Raw genomic sequence first — 21,008 nt, 5'->3', positions numbered from 1 at the left:
CAAAACGTCCGAAAAAAAGTGCCCACCGAGCCTGCCTGGAGTTGAGTCTTTTAGCAGATCTGATATATTCTAAATTCTTATGATCAGTCCAGACGATGAAAGGAACCCCTGCCGGAACCCCTTCCAACCAATGTCGCCACTCTTCCAACGCTAACTTGACCGCCAGCAACTCTCTGTTACCAATGTCATAATTACGTTCGGCTGGAGGCAAACGATGGGAATAAAACGCGCAGGGATGCATCTTATCGTCTGAAGGAGAACGCTGGGACAGAACTGCACCTACCCCCACCTCTGACGCGTCGACCTCCACCACGAACTGACGTTGGGGATCAGGGCCAATGAGAATGGGAGCCAAAACGAAACGGCTCTTAAGTTTGGAAAACGCAGCCTCGGCTGCGTCAGACCACCTGAACGTCGTCCTGGGGGAGGTCAAGGCGGTCAGAGGCGCGGCTAGTTGGCTGAAGTTGCGAATGAAACGCCGGTAAAAATTGGCAAACCCCAGAAACCGCTGTAGGGCCTTACGGGAATCTGGACTTGGCCAATTCACCACAGCCTTAACCTTGTCAGGGTCCATGCGAATTCCCTCAGACGACACGATGTACCCTAGGAAGGAAACAGACTGTGCATGAAAATCGCATTTCTCCGCCTTGACAAAAAGCCCATTCTCTAACAGTCGTTGAAGCACTCGTCTGACATGTTGAACATGTTCCTGGAGAGACGAGGAGAAAATCAATATGTCGTCCAGGTAAACATATATGAACTGGTCTACCATGTCTCTCAACACATCATTGACGAGTGCCTGGAAGACCGCCGGGAGTTGGACAGCCCGAAGGGCATGACCAAGTATTCAAAGTGCCCCCTGGGGTATTAAAGGCGGTCTTCCATTCATCCCCCTTCCTAATGCGAACCAAATGATATGCATTACGTAAATCCAACTTTGTGAAAATGGACGCTCCTGCAGCCTCTCGAAGGCTGAAGACATCAACGGCAAAGGATAAGTATTCTTTACCGTGATGTTGTTCAGCCCCCGGTAATCAATACAAGGCTGCAAGGAACCGTCCTTCTTCCCCACAAAAAATAATCCCACCCCCGCTGGAGAAGAGGAATGACGGATGAACCCCGCTGCTAGAGAATCAGAAATGTATTTCTCCATGGCCTCCCTCTCCGGAACCGAGAGAGAGTATAACTTGCCTTTAGGCGGAGACTTACCGGGCACTAACTCTATAGCACAGTCATAGGGACGATGTGGAGGGAGAGAAGCAGCACGGGACTTACTGAACACTTCCTTCAGGTCCAGGTAGTCTACGGGCACGTTTGACAAATCCGCTGAGTTCTCCTGTAACACAGAAACAGAAACAGACGAACAAGCAGAGACAAGACAAGACTCATGACAATGTGTGCTCCATTCTAACACCGAGTGCTGCCGCCAGTCCACCCTGGGATTGTGTTCCGTGAGCCAGGGGTGTCCAAGTACAATGGGTGCGAGGGGAGAGTCCATGAGCAGAAACTGAATGCGTTCGGTGTGGTTGCCAGAGGTGATCATGGTTATTTTCTCGGTGGAGAATGAAATGTCAGGAAGGTTCTGGCCGTTGAGTGCGTTGACAGTAATCAGTTTGGTGAGTGGAACAGTGGATAATTGAAATCTGCGTGCAAACTGAGTGTCCATGAAATTGCCTTCTGCTCCGGAATCCAGCAAGGCTTGACAGGTGACAGAGTGATTGGCCCATCTAAGTCTTACCGGAAGGAGAGTAGATGGAGAGGACTTTTCCGCGGAGATCCCACCCAATAGTAGCCTCGTACTTACTACCGGGCTCGGCCCTTTTACCGGGCATGTATTCAGAAAGTGCCCGGAGCCACCGCAGTATATACAAAGTCCTTGGGACCTCCGCCCTTCTCTCTCCTCCCGGGAAAGCCGAGCCCTCCCACCCTGCATGGGCTCCGGATCGAGAGCGGGACTGACCGTGTCTCTTCTGCCGACTGCCCGAACCTCTGAGCCACTAGCTCCACCGTGTGGTCGGGAGAGGCGCTCTGAACGATTGAGTCGGGAATCCACCCGTAGAGCCAGTTCGATGAGGCCGTTTAGATCCGGTGGTAGGTCCAGGACGTAGATTTCCTTGTGGACACGGTCAGCCAGCCCATGCAGGAAGACGTCCCACTGTGCCTCCTCGTTCCAGCGGCACTCCGCCGCGAGGGTGCGAAACTCGATCGAGTATTCGGCAACAGTGCGATGACCTTGTTTGAGCTCCGTGAGTTGGCGGGCCGCCTCCTTGCCCGCGGCCACACGATCGAAGACCCTCTTCATCTCCGCGGCGAGTGCCAGGAACGAGGAACAGCAAGGATCCCGATTCTCCCACACCGCCGTTCCCCATAAGGCTGCCTGTCCCGTGAGCAGGGTGAGCACGAATGCCACCTTGGTCTCCTCTCTCTCGAAGGTGCGAGGCTGGAGAGAGAAATGCATGGAACACCGATTTAGAAAGGCTCTACAGAAGTTCGGCTCACCCAAGTAAGGCTGGGGGACAGGCAGTCGAGGCTCTGGATGATCGCCTTGGTCCGGTGGTGAAGGGGGAACGGACGGTGCGGGTGGCGCAGTGGGGTTGCGTAGTTGTTGTAGCTGCTGGGAGAGCTCGGACACCTGCGTCACCAGGGCTTGTACAGCGCGGTTGGTGGATGAAATGCTCCCCTGCTGCTGTGATCGCAGGGACTTCGATGGGCCGTGGAGCAGGTGAGTGGAGATCGTGGAATCTGGTCCATGGTGGGTGAAGATCTGTGGTGTTCCGTGGTGAGTGAGAGTCTTGTGAGGTCTGTGGTGAATCAAATCCAACGAGGAAACAAGAGACAGGAACATGTAGACACGAAGAACTCCAATCACAGGTAAGACTCACGAGGAACACGGGGGAAACACACGAGACACTCCAAACAACGATCTGACAAATGTGAGACGAAAGACAGGGCATTAAATAGGCTGGTAATGATGACAAACAGCTGCCGCTGATCATGACAATCAGCGGCGACGCCCACACAACTGATTACGTGACAAAACACACGTACACAAGACCACAGGGTGAGAGAGCGGATCAGCAACCGTGACAGTATGGGCAAAAATATCAAATATCTTCTTTTATTTATTTTTTGTAAGTCTAAGGCTGGAACCTTACGCTGCTATTTTGAACCAATAATCAGAACAAAAAATAGTTGAAGGATAATGTGCATAAAATCAGTTATTTTATCTGATTCCACTTAAGTTGTTGTTTTGCTTTAATCTCTTACTCTTTAAAGGTAAAGTATTTCTTAGAACTGATAGGAAAACATGGGATTGAACCTGAACTTTTAGATATTATCAGTATTATCAGTGGTAAAAGGAAAGATTCTCAAAGCCTTTAAAGTAGACAAGGTTATTAATTAAGTTACGTGTTTAAATATACAGACAGTAGAATGGAACAAAATACTGTATAGAAAAATTTAGCTGTAACAAATTAATGCATTGCTGTGCAGACAAGGCCGTAAAGCCTTCTTGTAGTATGCGTATAGTATGTAGGGTGCGGGAGTGGCAGGGTTAAAGCCTTTTCTCCAAGATCAACAGTTACCTTTCCTTCTCACACCTTGAGCAGAGCATTGTTAAACATGAGTGGAACACAAACAACAAAACCACCTGACAGGAAACCGAAAGGTGTGGTGATCAGGAGGGGGAGAAGTTGGCTACATTAACATTCTCCTCAATTATCGTTTAAGCAACAGGTTAAGGGTAATATCTCTATTAAGTTCACCACAATTCAGTTCAGTTTATAAGCTGTCAGAAGAGACCAAACATGACATACAGTAGTCACATGTTAGAACACACAAGTAAATAGTATGTAGTGAAGGAAATTGTGTACCAACGTTCCTGCATCCCCAGACAGAACCTGGAGTGTCCCAACAGTCCTCAATCAGCATATTGATGAATCTCTTGAATCAGAAAGGCATTAGCATAGAGAGGATGAAGGCCATTGTCCCACATTTAATTCACATGTATACCTTTAAAGGGAGATTAGCCCTGCAGAAAAGTCATTCAGGTATAGACTGACATGTTTGTTAAAATATTTTACAAATATTTCTTTTTTTAAAGCTAACTTAAACAACATAAAACCAACCAAATGAAGTTGAAATTTCAGTATGTTTAATTGTTTGCATTTCTGAAACAATATGTTGAACACCAAAGATGTAACCTTCCCATAAACAGACTAAACAGAGAGTTTGTTGAGTAAAATTAAATAAGAATGAATAAATGTCACTGAAACTAATAGACATTTTAGTCAAAAGGTTCTTGACATGGTAGTTTTTCTGCAATGTCGACCATGTTAGGCCATTTGAGACTACAGGTGGAAAGATATATATAATTAAACATCCTCTGGTTCGTATCAGAGAAGAATTTGGTGTGCTTGTACACTGTTGCTATCAAATAAACTCGAAAATAAAGATAAACACTGGCTCAATTTACCCCACAGCATTTGGCTCACTTTGCCCCATAGCTGCCATTTTAGGAAAAGCTAGCTAGCTTACCAATTCAGAATAATATTTAGCTAAATGACTTGCATGGTTTTATACATTGCTAAATCACCAATATTCTTCATAAATATTTTTAGACCTGGACAAATTTGCTTTGATGAAACAGACATTACATCTGCTATGTTAAAATTTTACTTTGACAAGCCAAAAACTGTTTTTAAAGTAAATAAGCGACTTCCACTCCTCCCGGGTGGTTTTAAAATATGGGTACGGTTGCCAAGATACAGGGGGAGGGTCAACTTACCCACTGGCTCATCTTACCCCACTCCCCCCTACCCTGTTGTTGTTTTGATCCTGGTGCTCTTGCGCATGCACATGCTGCTGTATCACGTTCAGTAAACATAAGAAAGTAGGGGGAAAACCTTGTGAATAATGTCAACAGACTACCAAAAAAACAAAAAACAAAAAAAAACCGAATATGTACATATTTGTCTTAGTTAAAGGATTAGTTCACTTTCAAATTAAAATTTCCTGATAATTTACTCACCCCCATGTCATCCAAGATGTTCATGTCTTTCTTTCTTCAGTTGAAAAGAAATTAAGGTTTTTGATTAAAACATTCCAGGATTTTTCTCCTTATAGTGGACTTCAATGGCCTCCAAACGGTTGAAGGTCAAAATTACAGTTTCAGTGCAGCTTCAAAGCTTTCTACACGATCCCAGACGAGAAATAAGGGTCTTATCTAGAGAAACCATCGCTCATTTTCTAAATAAAATGAAAAATTATATACATTTTAACCATAAATGCTCATCTTGAACTAGCTCTCTTCTTCTTCTCTATTAGAATTCCGGCAGTGTAGACACTGCTAAGTGTATTACTGCCCTCCACAGGTCAAAGCTTGAACTAATTGTTATATACTTGCATGTTGTATATGAGAATTTAGTTCAAACATTCGGTCAAACTAGTTCAAAGCTAGTTCAAGATGAGCATTTATGGTTAAAACGTATATAATTTTTAATTTTATTTAGAAAATGAGCGATGGTTTCTCTAGATAAGACCCTTATTTCTCATCTGGGATCGTGTAGAACGCTTTGAAGCTGCACTGAAACTGTAATTTTGACCTTCAACCGATTGGGCTCCATTGAAATCCACTATAAAGAGAATAATCCTGGAATGTTTTCCTCAAAAACCTTAATTTCTTTTCGACTGAAGAAAGAAAGATATGAACATCTTGGATGACATGGGGGTGAGTAAATTATCAGGAAATTTTAATTTGAAAGTGAACTAATCCTTTAACAGTGCATCATCTTGTGTGGGATGAGTCTATGGACTTAGTCGCAGTTAAAAAAAATAATACATTAAAACCAGTGTTTACTTTCATTTGCATTATCCACATGTGTTGGTGTACATTTCTGTCGCTGTCAGAAGCTCATCTCGTGTTTCAAGCATTTCTGCAGTTACTTTCCATCTCTCATTTCAAAGCACTTCACATTCATTACGCTTTATCTTTCTCGTTTTGACGCTTAAATCTGATTTACTGTGATTCGTGTGGTAAAAAACAGTTGTGAACTATGAACTTGTTAGAAATTAAGTCAGCAATTTTAACCGCCATAAAGGAAGTTGCTCAAAGAAAGCAGCTGACTACAGTCATGTGACAGCAATAGAACCTCGTGTCATATGACTTCAATTCAGTCCCTCCTTCGCGAGTTTTTATTGGAACTTTCTGTTGTCTCGTCTCGTCATTGGCACAAACACTCACGTAGTTTTGTTTCAGGATTGACTTTCAGACGGATGAAAGCTTATTATTCATCTCCAGTGGAAAGTCTGTCTGGTTTCTTCAGATTGCACTATGTGGCGTCTTCTAGCTGGGTTTGTGCTTCTGCTGAGTGCTGCAGGTAAAAAGAAAACAACAAGATAACAGGAAGAAAACACAGCTGATCTCGTGATTTAATGGCTGCGACACATTTCCTGTGTTGTTTTTAACACTAAACATGTTGAGGGAGTATGCAATACTATATTTAGGCTTAGTGATGTTTTAAGTACTCGTAGTGTATAGTATATTATGCTTGTGCATTAGTTGATACGTAAAAGTTGATGAAAATAATTCTTTGTTTTCATCCCCAGATGCCACACCAGTTGGTGGCAGAACAGTTCCTGATTTTGGAAAGATGTATCATGTCAAAGGTACATTTCTGAGTACATCCCAGTACAGTACACTTCGTTTTCAGTATGTTACATGTGCCTCTTTTATATAGGTATGCTGTCTTTGCCTTATGCTGAGATAAAGGAACCGTTTGAAGCTTGGTACGATCTTAAGGGGAACAGAAGTCGTATCGACTTTTATCATGGTCAGTGATCGTCAGATGATAAAATCAGGCAGTATTGAAATGTATGTAGTTTTTCCTAATTGCTGCCTCCTATACAGGTACAGTGTGCACTTTTTTTATTGGAAACGACTTGGATTATGGTGCCACTTACAAGATCACACCAGTCACCACTGAGACAGAATTCAATACTATGAAGTGTTTCCAGCTTAATGGTACCAAGGAGGATCCAATACTTCCACAGACGGCACTTCCTGATCTGCAGGAATTTGAAGTATGTACTACTTAAAGGGCCAGTTCACCCAAACGTGAAAAGCAAACCAATGCAACAGGGCTGAAATGTGTATAAAATCATTGTTTGTTATGCAGTTTGAGAAGATGGAGTATTACGCAGGCGTTCTGTGTGAGGTCTGGAAAAACGTCACACAAGTCGGTAATAAGAAGAACACATATCGTCTGTGGGTCACACGTCCAGAGGGAAATGATTCCCCAGCCGTCCCGTACCACTATGAGATGATGGGCTTCAACACTCTTTTGGGGTCCCACTACGACAAGTACATTATTGACTACAGTGACTTCAGTACTCGAATTGAGTCTGACATTTTCAAACTACCTGGAGGTAAATACTTAAAATGCATGGCATGTTTCTGTTACTGACAGATCATCCAATCAAATGCTCACTTTTGTGTTTAGGAATGACCTGTGGTGACTTTCCTGGTCCTGGTGCGGAGCATCGTTTATCGGCCAATCCCCTTCAAGACCTTATCCACACCTCCCCCGTTGGCCACGCCCACCGTATGTTTGGCCACTTTAAGGAGAAGTTTGAGCGTCAGTATGAAAACGAAAAGGAGCATGAGGAGCGCGAGCACAACTTTGTACATAATATTCGGTGAGGGAAAAAAACAACAACAAATATTACTAGAGATTTGGTGGTTTGTAATAAAATTGAAAATATGAAATTGAGAAAATACCCCAATTACTTTATTGCAAATCTATTTTTATTAAGCAACATGGTATGAAAAACTGCTGAAATGTGAATAGTTGTTAGGCACAACATGCAACCCCTATAGCCATGATTATATCTCAATATCGCACAGCCTTGATTGCTTTTATAATGGAGAAATTATTAAAAATATTAAAGGAACACTTTTTGGGAGATTTTTTAAGTATTTGACATTTATTATGTTGACAACAAGCAGAATCTGCTGCCAAATTATTATTTTGACAATTTTATAGTGACTGGCATTTTTAGAAAGGCTAGTTTTTAAGCTTTTAATGGTATATTCTGAGTCTGTCTGTGGCAACTAGCCTTTTAAACAGCAAATTTTGCAGGAAAAATGTATTTCATTTGAAATAAAGACTGCGTATCTTTGATGAAATGATAAAAATATAAGAAGAAAAGGCCTTTTTTTGGTTACTGTACATAGACGTCATCTATCTAGAAACAAATGAGACTATGGAGCCTACACAATTATATAATGAGAATGATCTTGTCTGATTTTTACATCTTTTCTTCTCCAGGTATGTGCACTCTATGAACAGAGCCGGTCTTTCGTTCTCCCTCTCGGTCAATCACCTGGCTGATCGGTCACAGGAAGAGCTGACCATGATGAGAGGACATAAAAGATCTCATGTTCACAGAAAGGCTCAACCTTTTCCCTCTGAAGTCCGTTCTATAGCCACCCCTGATTCAATAGACTGGAGGCTGTTTGGTGTGTAATCCTTGTTTGTATTTGTTGAGTTGTTAAATGTGAAGTCAGAATCTTTCTACGAATGTTTAGTGTTGCAGAAGTGATTCAGATGATGATACACAGACATATATGTATTTTCAGGTGCTGTGACACCAGTGAAAGACCAGGCTGTGTGTGGATCCTGCTGGAGCTTTGCCTCCACTGGAACACTAGAGGGAGCTCTTTTCCTCAAGGTAAATCTACACAACAAACTCCAGACTACATATCCACCTGATTTTGTAAGGCATGGCCATTTTTAAAGGGATAGTTCACCCAAAAATGAAAATTCTGTCCTCATTTACTCACCTAAAAGTTGTTCCAAACCTGTATGAATTTCTTTCTTCTGCTGAACATAAAAGAAGATATTATGAAGAATGTGATTAACCAAACAGTTGATGGGCCTTATCCATAGTATTTTTTTCCCATGCTATTGAAGTCAATAGGGCCATCAACTGTTTGGTTACATATTCTTCATAATATCTTCTTTTATGTTCAGCAGAAGAAAGAAATTCATACAAGTTTGGAACAAATTTAGAGTGAGTAAATTATGACAGAACTTTAATTTGTGGTTGAAATATCCCTTTAAGCGAGTGTAAACATGAGCATTCTCTTATATGTCTAAAGCAGGGGTGACTAACATCAGTCCTGGTGAGCCACATTCCTGCAGAGTTCACTCCAGCCCTAATCAAACACACCTGAACAAGCTAATCAATGTCTGAAGGGTTGCTAGAAAGCTGTAGGCAGGTGCGTTTTTATCTGGGTTGGAACTGAACTCTGCAGGACTGAGGCTCTTTAGGACCGGAGTTTGTCACCCCTGGTCTAAAGGATAGAGACAGAGCGACATGCGTCATAATCTGAAAACCATGCCCACCGGGGGGACAACAATCCAACCCTCTCCATTGACTTTGTATTGCATGAAGCTGCTTCCTGACTTAAAACAAAAAACAGAACAATGTCTAAAAGCTGCTATGTGACAGGGTGTACAGAAAACAAGCTAAAAAACCCAGAACTACATTTTTAAAAGCTGTTGAACCCGTAAAACAAGCGTTTAAGGACACAAAAGTGGATAAAGGCAATTGAGACAGAGTGCAACGTGTCATATTACTCAGAGAACTACACTCACTGGAGGGGAACCTAATATAGGAAATATAATATATAAAACTGACATTTGGATATTTGACTTACCAGTGACAAAATGTTTACTGCACATGTAGGCATAGTGTCAGGATCCCACAATTTACCCATTCTTCCTGCTGATTCTTCACGTCTTACTGCCTGTAACCACTTTTGTCTCCTTAAAGGTGCCGTAGAATGTCTTTTCAAAAGATGTAATATAAGTCTAAGGTGTCCCCTGAATGTATCTGTGAAGTTTCAGCTCAAAATACCCCATAGATTTTTTTTAATTTATTTTTTTAACTGCCTATTTTGGGGCATCATTAAATATGCACCGATTCAGGCTGCGTGGCCCCTTTAAATCTCTTGCTCCCTGCCCTCCCGAGCTCTCGACTATAAGTGCAGTTATACAGTGCATAAACAAAGTTCACACAGCTAATATAACCCTCAAATGGATCTTTACAAGATGTTCGTCATTCATGCTGCATGCATGCATCGATTCCTGTGAGTATAGTATTTATTTGGATGTTTACATTTGATTCTGAATGAGTTTGATGGTGCTCTGTGGCTAACGGCTAATGCTACACTGTTGGAGAGATTTATAAAGAATGAAGTTGTGTTTATGAATTATACAGACTGCAAGTGTTTAAAAATGAAAATAGCGACGGCTCTCTTGTCTCCGTGAATACAGTAAGAAACGATGGTAACTTTAACCACATTTAACAGTACATTAGCAACATGTTAACAAAACATTTAGAAAGACAGTTTACAAATATCACTAAAAATATCATGATATCATGGATCATGTCAGTTATTATTGCTCCATCTGCCATTTTTCGCTATTGTTCTTGCTTGCTTACCTAGTCTGATGATTCAGCTGTGCACAGATCCAGACGTTAATACTGGCTGCCCTTGTGTAATGCTTTGAACATGGACTGGCATATGCAAATATTGGGGTCATACATATTAATGATCCCGACTGTTACGTAACAGTCGGTGTTATGTTGAGATTCTCCTGTTCTTCGGAGGTCTTTTAAACAAATGAGATTTCTATAAGGAGGAGGAAGCAATGGAGTTTGAAACTCAACGTATGTCTTTTCCACGTACTGAACTCTTGTTATTCAACTATGCCGAGGTAAATTCAATTTTTGATTCTAGGGCACCTTTAAAGTCTGGGTTTTTACGGTTCGGTAGCTTATAAAAACTTAGTTCTGTTTTTTTTTTAGCTTGTTTGCTGCACACCCTGTCACACAGCAGCTTTTAGGCATTGTTCTGTCTTTTATTAGAAGCAAGAAAGGACGAGGAGGCAGCTTCACGCAGTACAAAATCAATGGAGAGTGTTGGATTGTTTTCCTCCCCGGTGTGGGCGTGGCTTAAATGCGCTGTCTCTATTGATGTCTGTTGGGTAAAACAAGAGCTTATTGATGCAATTCAGTTAATCTTCTAACTGTTATTTCTGGTCAGAGGCTTCTGTAAATATTTAATTTATATTTGCAGTTATGTTTCAACTAATGGTGCAACCCAAAAATATTTAGTAGTGCCTAAGTTGTAACTTAGTGCCCCTTTATGTCAAAACTAGGCTTAGTTGTAACTTACCCAAAGCTAGTGCAACTGCCCCCCATTTTTTTGCAATGTCCAACTGAATTAAGTTTTTTACTAGCTTTAAACTAGTCCTTGTCTTTCTCTCTCCTTTAGACGGGACAGCTGACATCATTGTCCCAGCAGATGCTGGTCGACTGCACGTGGGGATTTGGGAATAATGGTTGTGATGGAGGAGAGGAGTGGAGAGCTTTTGAGTGGATCATGAAGCATGGAGGCATTTCGACTGCAGAGAGCTATGGAGGATATAAGGGCATGGTGTGTGTACATACACCACACATCTCCACCTGGCCCAGTTTCTGACTGTTTCAGATAGTCTTTTTGGTTATAATTGACTTCAATAATGGGAAACAATATTTCCTGATGGCATATAATTTGTTTTCTCAGACACTGGTGGTCACTAATCAGATGACTGTGTGTGTTTCAGAATGGTTTGTGTCATTATGATAAGTCCTTCATGGTGGCACAGTTGAGCGGGTACACTAACGTGACCAGTGGTGATATTGAGGCACTGAAGGCCGCTATCTTTAAATTCGGCCCTGCAGCAGTCAGCATCGACGCTGCTCACCGTTCCTTCGCCTTCTACAGCAACGGAGTCTACTACGAACCGGCCTGCAGTGAGTCTTCACACATTCAGTCTCACTAACTTAAATCCTAAAACAAACTCAGTTGTCCTTTCCTCCATCTTTATACCACATACTGCAATGTTATGATTTTGTGATGCATTACATGGTCTGTTAGCATATAATTTGTTTTGTACTATCCAATAAGTTGCCTCATCATTAATTTTATATATATAAATATATATTCAGAACGTAATAAATTCTAAAAATGAGCTTTTCTATCGAGCTTGTATGTTTAGGTTGAGTAATTTCAGTTTAATGGCAATTAATAGGTCCTTTTCATTGCCATTAATGTGAAATAACTGAACAAAAACATCATTTTAGAAGAAAATTTCAGGCACTTAGAGGCTTTTGCATCTGAAGTCATCTATCTATCTATCTATCTATCTATCTATCTATCTATCTATCTATCTATCTATCTATCTATCTATCTGCCTGTCTGCCTATCTATCTATCTATCTATCTATTGTTCTGTCTATCGTTCTATCTGTCGTTCTATCTATCTATCTATCTATCTATCTATCTGTCGTTCTGTCTATTGTTCTGTCTATCGTTCTATCTATCGTTCTATCTGTCTATCGTTCTATCTATTTATCGTTCTATCTGTCGTTCTATCTATCATTCTATCTATCTATCAATCACTTCTCATCTATCGTTCTATCTATCATTCTATCTATCATTCTATCTATCTATCAATCATTTCTCATCTATCGTTCTATCTATCGTTCTATCTATCGTTCTATCTATCGTTCTATCTATCTGTCGTTCTATCTATCATTCTATCTATCTATTGTTCTATCTATCTATTGTTCAATCTATCGTTCTATCTGTCGCTCTATCTATCTGTCTGTCGTTCTGTCTGTCGTTCTGTCTGTCGTTCTGTCTGTCGTTCTATCTATCTATCTGTCGTTCTGTCTATCGTTCCGTCGTTCTATCTATCGTTCTATCATTCTATCTATCGTTCTATCTATCATTCTATCTATCATTCTATCTATCTGTCGTTCTATCTATCATTCTATCTATCTATCAATCATTTCTCATCTATCGTTCTATCTATCGTTCTATCTATCGTTCTATCTATCTGTCGTTCTATCTATCATTCTATCTATCTATTGTTCTATCTATCTATTGTTCAATCTATCGTTCTATCTGTCGCTCTATCTATCTGTCTGTTGTTCTGTCTGTCGTTCTGTCTATTGTTCTATCTGTCGTTCTATCTATCTATCTGTCGTTCTATCTATCTATCTGTCGTTCTGTCTATCGTTCCGTCGTTCTATCTATCTATTGTTCTATCTTTCTGTCTATTGTTCTATCTGTCGTCTATCTGTTCTATCTATCTTCTATCTATCTATCTGTCGTTCTATCTATCTTCATATCTATCTATCGTTCCGTCGTTCTATCTATCATTCTGTCTATTGTTCTATCTGTCGTTCTATCTAGCTATCTGTCTGTTCTATCTATCGTTCTGTCTATCATTCTATCTATTGTTCTATCTGTCTATCACTCTGTCTATCGCTCTGTCTATCGTTCTATCTATCGTTCTATCTGTCTATCGTTCTATCTATCATTCTATCTATTTATCGTTCTACCTGTCGTTCTATCTATCGTTTGTTCTATCTATCTATCTATCTATCTATCTATCGTTCTATCTATCGTTCTATCTTCTATCGTTCTATCTATCATTCTATCTATCTATCGTTCTATCTATCTATTGTTCTATCTATTTATCGTTCTACCTGTCGTTCTATCTGTCGTTCTATCTATCGTTCTATCTATCCATCTATCTATCTATCGTTCTATCTATCTATCGTATCTATCTATCTATCATTCTATCTATCTATCTATCTATCGTTCTATCTATTCTGTCTATCGTTCTATCTATTGTATCTATCTATCTGTCGTTCTATCTATCGTTCTATCTATCGTTCTATCTATTGTTCTATCTGTCTATCGTTCTGTCTATCGTTCTATCATTCTATTGTTCTATCTATAATTTGTTTATATAATTTTTTTCATATTTTGCAGAAATATGTATATAAACTATACATATTACAGTTTTTCTCAGTTGCTTTGGTACATTTCTCAAATCATCCTTACAATTTGCAAAACTGTTCATTTCTCGAAATAATTTGTACAAACAGCACAACATATTGGATTAGAACTGCAAAAGCCTGGAACTTGCTCAGAATCCTTAGTTCATCTCTCAAATATCAATGTATCAATGAACATATCAGTGCAGTCAGAATGACAAGTCCTTAGTTGCGTCCCAAATGACGCACTATACACTATGCACTTATACACTATGTACTTGTGCACTATGTACTCATCCATGTAGTGCGCGAATTGTATAAGGTTATTTTGTCATTTAACAACGGAGTCCGATCCTCACTTCCCCTCCACTACGTAATTAAAGCTGCAACAGTCGAGTGCACGAAGTGTCCAACATTCCACACTTCGTTTTTTCCGTTAATTTAGTGCATCATCCGAGTATTTAAAGTGTACTTTTTCTTTTTGCAACTTTCAGTGTGAATGCACTACTCGCACTATTTATACTTAAAAACGTCATAGAATAGTGCATAAGTACGCGAATTGGGATGCACCTCTTGTGTCATTGTTCTCGAACAAGATTGTCAGAATGCTTAGCCATGTTGTCAATATAACGGTGAAGAATATTTCAGATGGGTATGTGTGTGATATAGTATGTATCTGTATAAAGTTCATTTAGCCTACTATACTGTAAGTGTAAAGCAAGTGTAATATGCTACTGTAAGTGTAAAAATGCCATTGTAATATTAAGATTATAGCATGCATACCATATTAGAGTACATCGCACATTGCTGAAATACATGCCTGTTATGTCTACGAAATGCTTGAATGATCGAGGAAAAGGTTTTTCTCCAAATATTCGGCTGCACATTTAGACCTGCATAAGCCATTGTACGGTCATGATTGAGAACATAGTTCACAGTAGTGGGGCCTCATAGTGGGCCTCATTTCAACAGAAATGTGCCTACGCCCTTTGCCTTATCTACCTCTTCCTCTGTTTTGCCTCCCTACCCCTCTACCACACATCCTTACTCTTCTTCTTCTTCTTCCCAGCTGTTGACCCTGTTCTTCCATTATCAGAAATTGAAACTCTTGTTTTGTACTCTGCCTATATATGCTTTCCAGTTGAAGATTCATGACGTGCATGAATCATTGGTTGATCTAATGCTTTACATTCCCTGAATACATTAGTGAAATTCAGGATTCACCTGCAAAATTCATCAATTCAGGACACATTTACAAAAGTAAAATGTATAGATAATATACTTGACATTATGATAACTAGGTCAACCATTTTGCATTTAATGACTTGTGCGATGAACTAATGACTAGATGTTTTGAGGGGTAAGATTATTCAACAGAGAACTATATAACACATTTTGAGCAACATGACATTTGCAATTGATAATGTAGGAAATAGCAGACAATTGTACATAGTCAATTGCCTGAATGTACTAAAGCATTTGCAATTTGTTCAGAAGAATGAGAAACTGCTTTTATGATGTGCAAAAGTGACTAGATGATGTGGTGGTTGAACAAGTAGTTTTGAGAATTTCAGTTTTGATCTGAGAAATGTGCCAAAGCACTGTAATATACATAATTAAAAATAATAACAATAGGAATTTTTTCCATCTGCAAATTTATTTTATATATTAAATTGTTTCATATTTAATTTTATATGATTCATTTTATTATATTATATATTGTAAGTAATTTATTATAAAAACATAACATTTTGCAGATGGAAACATTTTGGGAAATATGTATATATTAATTTTTATATTAACTATGCATAATAATTACCGATTGTGTGTGTTTGTGTGTATATATATATATATATATATATATATATATATATATATATATATATATATACATATATACACACACATATATACACATATATATATATATATATATATATATATATATATATATATATATATATATATATATATATATATATATATATATATGTGTATATATGTGTGTGTATATATGTGTGTATATATGTATATGTATATATATATATATATATATATATATATATATATGTGTATATATGTGTGTGTATATATATATATATATATATATATATATATATATATATATATATATATATATATATATATATATATGTATATGTGTATATATATATATATATATATGTATATATGTATGTATATATGTGTGTATATATATATATATATATATATATATATATATATATATATATATATATATATATATATATATATATATATATATGTGTATATAATATATAATACATAAAATATGCTTCCATCTGCAAAGTCATTTTTATATATTAAATTGTTTTATATTATTATTATTATTATTATTATTATTACAAACATCTGAAAATAACATTTTGCACATGGAAACATTTTGGGAAATATGTATATTCATTTTTATATTAACTACACATTGATATACATAGTAAATTAACAACAATTAATTTGTTTCCATCTGCAAATGGATTTATATATTATATGGTTATCATTATTTTATTATAAAATAATATTTTGCTGCTGGAAATGTTGCATTTTGGGAAACTGTACATTTCCTACTACATGTAAGCACTGCCTGTATACTCCAGTAATTTCACTCATTACATCCTAAAAACATATATGATAATATTATGCACAGTTTATATATCATACTCAAGTACATACTCATGCATTCATTTAACATAGCAATGCTTTAAATCATGTATACAGTACTCTTTTTCTGTAGAAACCAACAATTCATGTTTAATTTTTCTATATCCGCAGAAAACGGGACTGATGACTTGGATCATGCCGTGTTAGCAGTCGGTTATGGGATACTGAATGGCGAGCCCTACTGGCTGGTGAAGAACTCCTGGTCCACTTACTGGGGCAATGATGGTTATGTACTGATGTCCATGAAAGACAACAACTGTGGTGTGGCCACTGATGCGACGTACGTGACGTTAGCCTAATACACGTACGTCTTTCAAAGAAAATCTCACAAGGCAACAGAAGGATGGTTTTCATTGGTTTTATTGCAGATCCTGGATGCTGGACAATTATTCACAGTTTTATTGTGCTTCAGTTGGAATGTCAATAAATGGAAAGTCATAAAATGCTTGTTCATTGTAAAATCACATTAAGACTTGCATTCCATCATGCAGCAAAAGTAACACTCACTCATACTGTCCACAGGCAGCAGCTAGCAGGCCTTTATAACAGTCTCATTAGATGCTATTTGCTTTATTCTCATGTCATCATTTCATCACATTACCTCTCACAGGAGTACCAGGCAGTTACAAATCAGTTAACGTCTCATGACAGAGTAAGAGCCTCCTAATATTCATGCAGTGATATGAAAAATGGTTTGGTTAAAGGGATAGTACTGTCATCATTTACTAACCTTCATGTTGTTACCATGGCATTTTGACTTGTGTGAAACAAACTTGTGTGAATCTTGTAAGATCTTTCTTACAATCTGAAGAAATGATTCAGTCCAAACCACCTAATAAGAGTTGTTTAATCTGGATCAGAATGATCTGGATTTGGAAATCTCATGTTTTGCTATCCAGGATCAGGTAATCCATCTTTTGTGCCAGTGTTGTGCTGAATTCCTGCCCCTGCCAAATGATTACCCCCCTAGTATTGGTAGGTTTAGGATTAGGGGTGGGGTTAGGATTAGGCAATCAGATAGTGACTTCAACAAGGGGGGTAATAATTTTGCAGGGAGTCAAAATTCGGCACCAGTTTTCAAAGCAAAATTGGATTGGATCACCCTAATCAAGATTACACACTTTTTCAGATGACCAAATCTGTATTAAAAGTGCTCTACGGAGCCCCTAAAGGGACATGATGATGAAAAAATATGAGATGGGGGAAGAAAAAAAATTCTGTGTAGCGAGAAACTTCGCGTTCGCTCGCAAAGAACTTTTGACTGGTTCATCTCTTATGATTGTGCCGAATGTACTTAACAAACAGTGATAATAAACACTTTAAATTAAATATAATATTGTTGTTTGATATTTACAGCCGTTTGGGCATTATTTTATGGTGCCAAAATCTCTTTTTTACTTTATTGTAGGCGAAAGGCTTAATAGGTAGCCTAATGTCTACTTTATTACTAATTTATTACTCTGACATTTAAACTAATCAAGAGCAAAATAAAAAATGAGTGTGTATTACATTATACAAATGTTGTATTTTTGGGGGTTTCGGTTTTAAAGCCTTTATTAAATTTTTGTTCCTGAAATTCACCGTTCTGCTGGTATAATCCTAAATGTTTTTTATTTTTGATCAAATGTATTCCAATCTTACAAAAAGATCTGAACACAAATTGGTAATTTAATCCAGATCAAAACCAAGATTGGATTTTGTTCCAATCCGATCAGATTTCTTCCGTGTCACTGTCCAAAGCACGATTTGTTGTCAGTTTCTAAGTGTTTAGTCGTAATATTTTAGCACCGCTTTGTTTCACGCTGCACACATTTGGCACAGCAATGCAGGGTTAACCCAAGTGTGAAATGTTCCTTTACCCGGGGTTAAAAGCAGGGTTTAGAACCACAATAACCTGGGATTAAGCGTAGTGTGACAAGGCTTTTGGAGCGTAGTTCAAAACTTTTATTTTCTTCTGAGCATAACAAACGTTGTCAGTGGTGAATGATCTTTTGTATGAAAAAAGACCAGCGTGATTGATCTTCACAAATTTTATAGGACACAGCATGAGGGTTTAAATTGACATGGGGGTGAGAAAATAATGACAGATTTATTTATTTTAGGTGAACTATCCCTTTAAGATCTGATTGCCTGTTAACATTTACAACATTAGACCAATTGGATAATAATAAAATAGTTAATTTCTATCAAACAATTTCATGCAGTAAAACTACAATTGCCTGTTTTTAAAAAGTTAATATCAGTATATAAAGGATAAAACTAGATTGTGTCATTTGGCAGTGCTTGTCTGAGATTGAAGTCCATGAGATTGTGACTGTCCATCATCACAATAACCTCATGTCCATCTGGCTGCAGTAGTGTATGTAGCATTGGCTCAAGCAACATTGGAAAGACATGGCATGTCAATCACATACTGCAATAAACCACTTTAATTGTGCGTGTGATGGCGTTTTTTTCACTGAAAGCAATAAAAAAACTAAATTCAGCCAAATCAGCATTAAACAAGATACTTTTTCCTGTAGCTACTGAGACTATTCAGGATACTAACATGCTATTAAAACAATTTCAACCAGACAGAAGTTTCTGGGAATTGTCATTTCAAGCAAAACTAAATGCAAGCCACTGTCCTCAAATAAGACAAATATTCCCAAACACTGGACACGTACATAAAGGATTACATTACAAAGAAGGCACTGGTTTACTTTCCACTAGATGAAATGCTCACAAAAGTCGCAAGTCAGTTGCCAGTGGTGTTAGTGGGAGGGGCATTCTCATCTAAACAGCGTCTGATTGGACAAAAATCTGTGTAGTGCAGGATGAGTCGAGGATGAGAAAAAAAAATCTGTTAAAACTGAACTGAATTTATTTAGTTCAGCTCTCTAATTCACAAATGTTTCCCTCATGTTTGTTCGGAGCATATCTGTTTTGCATAGAGAGGCCAGATAAACAATTTGAGTGCATATAGAGAAGTGATGCACCAATTTCATTGTTTTCAGGGCCAGTCATCCATGTTTTAAACTTTACAGTTTAGTTTTATTAAAACTGATAGTCTTAACCAAGGCTGTAACCATGTCTTGAACATTGGGGGGACCAAAGCTGACCAAAAATGCAAAACGTTTCTCGTCTCGTCAAATGTCATGAATTGCATGTAAATTATAGCATAGTACTTTTAAAGGTGCCCAAGAATCTTTTTCAAAATGTAATATAAGTCTAAGTGTCCCTTGAATGTGTTTGAAGTTTCAGCTAAAATACCCACAGTTTTTTTAAATTAATTTGTATTTAACTGCCTTTGCATCATTAACTATGCACTGATACACTCGGCGCCGCCCCCTAAATCGCGTGTCCCTGCCACACGAGCTGTCACTTATTACAGCGCATTTACAAAGTTCACACAGCTAATATAACCCTAAATGGATCTTTACAAGATGTTCGTCATGCATGCTGCATGCATGCTTCGAATTATGTGAGTAAAGTATTTATTTGGATGTTAAAGTTTTATTCTGAGTGAATTTGAGGCTGTCCTCCGTGGCTAACGGCTAATGCTACACTGTTGGAGAGATTTATAAAGAATGAAGTTGTGTTTATGCATATACAGACTGCAAGTGTTTAAAAAATGAAAATAGCGACGGCTCTTGTCTCCGTGATCAGTAAGAAACATGGTAACTTTAACCTCATTTAACAGTACATTAGCAACATGCTAACGAAACATTTAGAAAGACAATTTATAAATATCAGTAAAAATATCATGCTATCATGGATTATGTCAGTTATTATTGTCCATCTGCCATTTTTCGTTTGTTCTTGCTTACCTAGTCTGATGATTCGGCTGTGTGCAGCTCCAGACTTTAACTGGCTACCCTTGTGTAATCCCTTTCATAATGTTGGGAACATGGGCTGGCATTATGCAAATATTGGGGCGTACACCCCGACTTTACGTAACAGTCGTGTTATGTTGAGATTCGCCTGTTCTTCGGAGGTGTTTAAACAAATGAGATTTATATAAGAAGGAGGAAACAATGGGGTTTGTGACTCACTGTATGTCATTTCCATGTACTGAACTCTTGTTATTCAACTATGCCAAGGTAAATTCAATTTTTGAATCTAGGGCACCTTTAATTCAAAATGGTGAAATTTCATAAAGTTAAGTAGTTTGCATCACTGGATATTACTGTCGGTCATTGAACATTTCTATCATAAAACAGTCTTCAAATATTAATATTTAGCTACTTCCATCTCACCACGACTTTCACTGTCATTTATTACTCACCCTCATGCCGTTCCAGACCCGTAAGACCTCATTAATCTTCGGAAAGCAAATTGAGATATTTTTGTTGAAATCTGATGGCTCCGTAAGGCCTTCATAGGGAGCAATGACATTTCCTCTCTCAAGATTCATAAAGGTACTAAAAA

General features: G+C 38.3%; 1 protein-coding gene across 1 annotated transcript; it reads left to right on the top strand.

The window, feature by feature from the left end:
* Window positions 1-6,174: 6,174 nt before the first annotated feature.
* Window positions 6,175-17,041, top strand: zgc:110239 (uncharacterized protein LOC550326 homolog). The gene is made up of 11 exons (XM_048201633.1): window positions 6,175-6,377; window positions 6,607-6,666; window positions 6,738-6,830; window positions 6,908-7,080; window positions 7,176-7,425; window positions 7,500-7,695; window positions 8,328-8,518; window positions 8,639-8,730; window positions 11,345-11,506; window positions 11,676-11,865; window positions 16,710-17,041. The coding sequence occupies exons 1-11, from the start codon at window positions 6,332-6,334 to the stop codon at window positions 16,895-16,897; spliced, it is 1,641 nt and encodes a 546-aa protein (XP_048057590.1). The 5' UTR covers window positions 6,175-6,331; the 3' UTR covers window positions 16,898-17,041.
* The last annotated feature ends 3,967 nt before the right edge of the window (window positions 17,042-21,008 follow it).

This window comes from Megalobrama amblycephala, linkage group LG9 (genome assembly GCF_018812025.1).
Source record: "Megalobrama amblycephala isolate DHTTF-2021 linkage group LG9, ASM1881202v1, whole genome shotgun sequence".
Classification (NCBI taxonomy): domain Eukaryota; kingdom Metazoa; phylum Chordata; class Actinopteri; order Cypriniformes; family Xenocyprididae; genus Megalobrama; species Megalobrama amblycephala.
Note: the sequence above shows the minus strand (reverse complement) of the source record. Positions and strands in the feature narration are given on the sequence as shown.

Coding starts and splice junctions, on each gene's coding strand:
- zgc:110239 (XM_048201633.1), top strand. CDS start 6,332: ATGTGGCGTCTTCTAGCTGGGTTTGTGCTTCTGCTGAGTGCTGCAG. Junction 6,378..6,606: donor GCTTCTGCTGAGTGCTGCAG/GTAAAAAGAAAA, acceptor TTTCATCCCCAG/ATGCCACACCAGTTGGTGGC. Junction 6,667..6,737: donor AAAGATGTATCATGTCAAAG/GTACATTTCTGA, acceptor TCTTTTATATAG/GTATGCTGTCTTTGCCTTAT.